This window comes from Aedes aegypti, chromosome 2 (assembly GCF_002204515.2).
Source record: "Aedes aegypti strain LVP_AGWG chromosome 2, AaegL5.0 Primary Assembly, whole genome shotgun sequence".
NCBI lineage: Eukaryota > Metazoa > Arthropoda > Insecta > Diptera > Culicidae > Aedes > Aedes aegypti.
This window is the reverse complement of record NC_035108.1, coordinates 101711400-101718874: the sequence shown is the minus strand read 5'-3', so window position 1 is coordinate 101718874 and position 7475 is coordinate 101711400. Positions and strand designations below refer to the sequence as shown.

At 38.1% G+C, this 7475-nt stretch overlaps 1 protein-coding gene across 1 annotated transcript; it reads right to left on the bottom strand.

Moving 5' to 3' along the window:
* Window positions 1–4537: 4537 nt before the first annotated feature.
* LOC110675120 lies at window positions 4538–5313 on the bottom strand. Its single transcript, XM_021839498.1, has 2 exons — window positions 5171–5313; window positions 4538–5108 (listed from the first exon to the last, which is right to left on the bottom strand). The coding sequence occupies exons 1-2, from the start codon at window positions 5182–5184 to the stop codon at window positions 4538–4540; spliced, it is 585 nt and encodes a 194-aa protein (XP_021695190.1). The 5' UTR covers window positions 5185–5313.
* Between the last annotated feature and the right edge of the window lie 2162 nt (window positions 5314–7475).

The window sequence follows — 7475 nt, the reverse complement described above, 5'->3', positions numbered from 1 at the left end:
ATCGTAAAAATACCTATCGAGGCTTGTGTTCAGAATTTTTATAGAGATCATTGGGCGACCTCTGGCGATTTTTCTTTGCAAAAGTAAGTTTTCCCATAGTAAATCCCATACAAACTTTGAACGGCTGGCGCTAAAATATAGTTTCTCCGATCGAGCTGAAATTTTACACAGTTGTTATGGGACTTAAATACAATCCAAAAAGTGGACCGGAGCGAGAATCTAAATTTTGTCCCACACTAATGGACATGCCCTCTTAATATATTCCTTAAGTCTAGTTTTAACATTCCTCCTGTTTTGATTGAGGAATTTTAAAAAGTATTGCTTGTAAGCCTTAAAAGCTACTAAGCCAATTTCGAAAGCCTTGGTCCCTGGGTAACAACAAGCATTTTTTAGCTTACAAAATCGATACATATCACATTGTTTTCGACTAACATTTTCTTCAATTACCAAGTAGTCATCGGCACAAATTAATACAGCACTATCTGGTTTACAATTTGTTCCTACGGATACCATTTTGGACGCTGAAAAAGCTGCATATTTGGAAGCAGACGCGAATTGACACGCATTTGATGCATCGTTGCATCCACATCTACGTCCGATTTCCGAAAACAAGTTTTCTATGCAGTCCTGGCATATGTAATTACAACATAAAGTTGTACATCCAAATTCATTTTTCAATTTTGAAAACAACCATTTGATTGCTTCAATATTGCCGGTGAAGCCACCAAGAAAGTTAGGTTTTCGTTGTTTTTAAGTTAAATTCTTCGATTGATGCTTAGCCTGCAATATAATTAATTGTATTACTTCATATGCAGGGCTGACAGCAGGTCTCTTCTTAGAGACTACTAAGAGTCACTATTTTCCTCCTTGCGTGCATTCTGATTCGAAATACCTCACCAGGAATTTCAACATCGATTGCTCTGGAAATTTTCCAAAATGCTTTTCCAGGATTTCCTTTAGAGAGTTTCGCACCAACTGTTTTTTTTTTCTGCACGGTATACTCATTTAAATTTGCGAATTTGGCTAAAAAAGTAAAGATCATATTGCAATATTTTCCTTGTTTGAATTTTTCATACTTGCTGAATTGGCTTGTTTAGGGGTATCAATTTTCTTACATATTCCGAATCTACGCTAAAAATTGAACTAGAATCCAAAATTTCACAATTTTCCGTCACCTGGAACTATTTTTAAAACACGTTTGAAATTAGTATGGAAATCACTTTTGAATCACCCCTCGGCAAATTTTACTTCGGGACAAACTGTCATTGTGTAAATTGAAATGTCATTGAGTTAACGTATTGAAATTTTTGTTAATCATTTACAATATCAACATTGAGATATTGGAGTGCAATAAAATTGTGTTATACTTAGAATGATGTGCTCTTTCGATCAAGCTGCAACAAACTGTGAATTTTTCTTCACTAAACAACCCAATTCAAATCAAGCTTAAAACATTCACAATTTTCCACGTTTTTAAAAGCGCAATTTTAGAACCTGAAATAGTTTCTGATGAAATTCCTGGAAAAAATCTTGATATAAATTCATACAGTAACACGTTACTGCTTCTTGCAATTAAAAATAAATAAATAAAAATATTCGTAATAAAATGTCTGGCCGGTTTTTTTTTTTAAATTTTAAAGAAGACTCGAATCTCCTGATTCCTGTTTGGATTATTTTTGTTTTCTTGGTTTCTGAATGGGATGGTACACAAATTATGTCACGCTAAATTTCAAATTTTTCGACCCCCTCCCCCCCCTTTGTCACACTTTTTGTATGAGTCCTCCGAAAATTTTGTAAGACTTGTCACGCTTGGCTCGACCCCCTCCCCCCCCCTTGGAGCGTGACGTAATTTGTGCATGACCCCAATGGTCTCTTGTTAATTCCCGTTCGGTCTCTTATTTTGTTTCTGTTAGGTCTCTCTTTACAAGCATAAGGTCTCTAGAGCTCCTATTCAAAATGCAATCAGTCGCTACCAGCCCTGCATATGTTACGCTCTACTTATTGATTACCTTTTTCATACTGAAGCATTCCTTTGATGTGAAGTACATATTTGAAAGAGTAGCTACTGCTTCGTCGAGAAAATCCCAATGACATGAATTTTCTGTAATGAATGCTCGATATGGCTGTTATAAAATCAGATAATTAGATAAGAGTTGATACAATAAATTATATACCTTGTATTGCTATCATAGCATTTTCAATTAACTAAAAGAAATAAGTTAAAATTATTACCTTGGAAACGTTCTTAGTATTTCTACAGTTAAATGTGTCGAACAATTTATCAAAAAATCGAGCAAACACAGCAGTTCCTAATGCAGCTAGTGGTAGTTCATCAACTTCGACGTAATATTCTATTCCTACACGCAAAAAAAATGTGCGGTAAAAACTACCATTTTAGGGGGTTAACTTAAGCGCTCACACCGGCAATTTTCAGCAGACCATAAATGCGCTTGATTTTACCATGTCTGTAGTCGAAATCAGATTGTTGTAAATTATTTCTGTCAAATGTACCAATAATGTGGTGGGATGTACCGTAAACATAGTAAATTGGATGAAAACTCCATGGTAGTTTCAAGAATGGGCGTAGTCAGCTAAAATAGTAATTTTAACCACAGAATTTTTTCCCGTGTACAGCCACAGAATTACTCAATGTACGTGTAGCTTGCGCCACGTTCATTGCTACGAAAGGAGCTTGACTGATACATTTTTCTTTCAGTTTCGGGACAAGTCGTGGTGTAGATGCATGGTCCACGTCGTATAGCTGTCTTACATGTTTGAACGAAGAAATTTTCCCTTCAAATATTGCGTTATGCTTCATCAACATACTTTTAGCGTTTTTTAAAAGATGAGTAGTGTCGAACATGAAGGCAATTTCGTGACCTTCCAGGGTAACAATCGGATATTGTTCAGTTGCTCCAGCCTCATGAAACATTTTCACGTTCGTGGTGCATTGATCCATTACTAACACCAATGGATGGAATCCCCGGCAACGTAAGGCATTAATGGTGTCTTTCACAAGACGCAGTTGTTTGTCGCTTCCCATAGTGTGGTGAGCTAAAACGTAGCCTATGGCCTGTAGAAATAGATTTTTTTTTTCAATAAGTAGATCAATGAGTTCTATATTATAAAATAAGTATTAGGGATGGTACACAAATAATGTCACGCAAAATTTTAATCTTTTCGACCAATCAGCCTCCTCCCTCCCAGTAAGTCACGTTTTTTGTATGAGCCCTCCAAAAAATTGTAAGGCCTGTCACACTTGGATTGACCCAACCCCCTTTTGAGGCGTGATATAATTTGTGCATGATCCCTAATGGTTTTGACTATTATGTTACCTGTTTGAACCGCTAATTCTTTTTTTTCGGCTTAGTATCTTCACGTGTATTTAGATGTTCGTTGCCTAAAGGAGAGATTCCCGAAACCATGACACTACTGCTTCTGTAGCTAGTACCAAAGGATTGTTATTCTCATATTTATAATGCTTTCCTTGATCAGGAAATCCAACAAAAGTATCACTTTTGGCATTATAAGTCAACTCTGACTTCACAGACATACCATCAATACTAATGGTTATAGCCCTTTCTTCCTTTGAACAATTTTTCAAACTGGAGCACAATTGATTCAAGATTGGTTCATTCAATCCGGGTTTCATATGAATATCGAAATTCCATAGATTGAGAGTCATTTTGCTTGGGAGTTGTAAAATGCTCGATCGTTGAATAAAGCGATAGGTAGCCGGACCTGCTAGGTGTGAACCAATCGCAAATTTTTTAGTTGCGTCGTAATACCTGCGACCTTTAGGTTTCCGTATGGAATTCAGTAGACTGTTATGCTGTACTGGATTCCCTCTCACAAGGTTCGCTAACGTCGAATCATTTCTTCTTCTTCTCTGCAGGTGTTTAACTCGGGATTTAAGGGGACTCGGGAGACCGTGTTATTTTTCCTATCTTTCGTCTCACTCTAACAATAATCATCAAAACTTTGTGGAAGCAAATCTCGAGTTTTAGTGAACCGATGAAGCTGAAAATTTATCGGGTTGTGCATTACATACATAGAATCATAGTGATACATTTTTCCATCGATATATGGAGTGGTTCTTGGGATTTGCTTCTTGAAATGGATAGGGTGATTATGATGACGTCCCGTGCGGCCTTAAGAAATCGATTTTGCTTCCTCAAGTTCTTATAAGCCATTTTATGAGACGTTTCGAATCATATGGTTTCCGTTTGTTTACCAGCTTTGAAAGTTTCTGGCGGGCCGATGTATTTACGTTTCTTCTAGCGTTACATTTGGAAGGAGCTTATTCAACAATGGCGCTGGTGGCAATGAAACAAAGTTTTTAATTTTCGCATGTAAAATTGAAATCAGCAAGCAGGGAAGGTATTTTTCATTTACAGGTAACATAATACATGTAAGCCAGGTAGAAACATGCGCTGAAAGAGACGGGGACGTCATCGCTAACAAAAATGTGACCAGCGCCATTCAGATATCATGCTAGTTTTTTGAACAACAACAATGAGCGGCCCGCCGGAAAACGTCAATCGAACGTCTCGTAAAATGGCTTATTCGATTTAAGCCGCCATGCACTTTTACGATTGCTTTTTCGGAGAACTTGTTTCATGCTATCCGTTGAGCTGTGCAACAGGATGTTCGTTTCCTTTTCCTTTTCATACAATGATTTATAATCAATGGTCAGTTTTGTTTCGGTGCTCTGATCAAGTGTCCTTACGCTGTCATCATTCGACGGAAGATAAGCATCATTGTCGTTTCTGTGGTACTCAGTATTTCCATCTGATACGGAGACACTCAAATTTTGTTCCGCAGAGACCTCAAACTTATGTTCATACGACTCGTAATCCAAAATTTCCATTTCTAAATCGGTAAATGATTCGTGGTTCAATGCATTGAAGCTACATAAGGTGTCATCCGTTCGATCACCTTCCATATCGACATCCTCAAGATATTCTATGTCTTCATATAAGGATTCCATCGATTCATCCAAATATTCTATCTCCTCATATTCGTCCGGAATATTTACCGACTCATCTGATGTACTAGTTGGATTCACGTGACTGTAGACTACAGATGGAATAGCATCATCTTTCAACCTGCAGTTTTGAAAAATTAGATCTAATCCAATTGTATTTTTTAAATAGATTCAGCTACAAACCCTTTGTCCGGCATCAAATAGCTTCGAAACGAAGAGGAATGGAAGTGGTCCGAGCAAATTTTCAACTTCCGGACAGCTTCAGAGCCTTCCGATGCAAATTTCTCCGTCAAGTCTGAAGAGCAGCATAATAGAACCTATTGTTTACACCTGTAGAATAGTTTTCATAAATCAACGGTTACTTTTTTACGGAGAATTGAATTAACTACCTTTCGTAATCACGGGAAAGCGATAAAATGATTTTCCTATGTTTTTTCCTTCGCGATCAGAACAAAACAATAGCTGTGTTCAATGACTTTGATCGAACTTGCTCGGGGTTGGTTGTACTAGCTCGTATTTTTTGTCAACAAATAACTGTCAAAGCTACTTCGAGCAACTCCAAGCTGCTTTCTCAATGAACGCTCTTTTTACTCTTTTTACTAATTTACCGGAATTCCACGTGAAAAAAAATTCGCGCACTTAACAATCCGTATCGCTTCGGAATTTTGCTTTTTTTTCTCAATGTTTACGTTTTAAACGTCAAAAACACGAGCTACTGCGAGCTGGTTGAACTAGCTCGGACTCTAGCTTCCAACCTGTTTCGAGCGACTCGGAGTTGGTTGGACTCGGCTCAATGAACACAAACCCGAGCGACTCGAAGTAGGTTGGAGTGGCTCAATGAACACCAAAAGCTGACTCGCAAGTGGTTGCAACCAAGTTCGAGCAGCTCGTTGAACACAGCTAATATTTCGCACTTGCGACCCATCGCTACGGCTGATCACTTTGACAAGCTCACGCACACTATGATGCAATCAAAGCAAATCGAATGAAACGTCAAAATAAATGAAAGCGCGCCGCGTGTGGTGAGTTGGCCAACTAAGAAATATTTGAATTAGCCGTTAAATGTGTGAACGATGATTTTTCATCGAGTGTTACGTCTGTTTGTCTGTGCTTCAGGTATGGGTGCCTAACGGGCTTGCTTCTTGACTGTGCCGATGGTCAGCCTCGCACTAGGAACTATTACCAGCTCGTAAGCGAAAATAGAATGAAACAGAATCCGACAAAGGAGGTATGGTTTATACCCTTAGAATGGCTACTCCTTATTGTATTCTTCGCTTTCTGATCTGGGAAATAGGCAATATGAAACTTAATTCTTGGCAAGGGATGTACAATATGAGCATTATGCTGTTATTATATCCCGACGGCACTGTAGCAGCGTCCTCGGAAACATTAGCAAATTGCAATATTGTGCAATTGACATAACAAATCAGATATTGTATGATGCTACGAGATGAATTAAGATATTATAGCGAGTATGAGGTACACACATTAGAAAAAACCCTAAAAATGGTTGATTGAACTGTTAGATTCGAATAACACGTACACACGGTCCACACTTGATTCGCTGAATTTTGACGGCGCATAGGTTGAAATGGTTGAAATCCTCCTCGCTCGATGAGATTTTGGTCGCAATGACGACGCGTCGTCTACGGGCGGCATTGAATCCTCTACCGATGAAATTTTCGGTGGCGATGACGATGGCTGGGGCACTTCTCCGAAAGGCGGGCTGATCTTCCTCGCAAGGCTCTAAACGAGGAATCGGTCTGCTTTTATAGTGCGAAGCGGAACGCAAAAGAAGCGTGGAAAACTGCTTTCTCCATTCGAGTGAAATGATGTATAAATTTCCGACCGATTGGTGGGAAAATATTGAAAATCTATCGATAAATAGCTGAGTTATTAGCGTTCAACCCCTAACATAATTTCGTGACGATCCTAAAATTTTAGATTTTCGATAGAGGTTTACAATCAAAATGCTATGCTATTTTTTCAAACACTTTGAATGGAACCTTTGTGAATTTCCTCGGAAGAAATTCTGTAGAAATTTTTAGAAGATATCCTAGAATAACAACTGCCGAATTCGGATGAAAGATTCGTAAAAAAAATTTTGGAGAAATTTTTCAGATAGTTTTACAAAAAAAAAATCAAAATAATATTTGAGGAAATTATTGGAGATAGTAGCTCTGGAGCTCTCAAGGATTTCCTAGAGCAAGTTCTGGAGATATTCCTCTAAGCATCCTTCCAAATCTTTATGTTCAGTCGAGGATAAACTACCAACTGGTGAGCTTACTTCATGCTTTATGATACCACATTGTTTCATGCCAGCGTTACTTTTATCACAGAGCCACCCCAACTAACATTTAGTGCAAATGTAAGCATTCTCTAGGACTTCTTTATACGGCTTTATGCTGAGTAAAAGCGCTGTACATTAGACTGATGCAAATTTTGAAGTTTTTGCTCCCCTATGCTTAAACGATGTCAATTATCATGA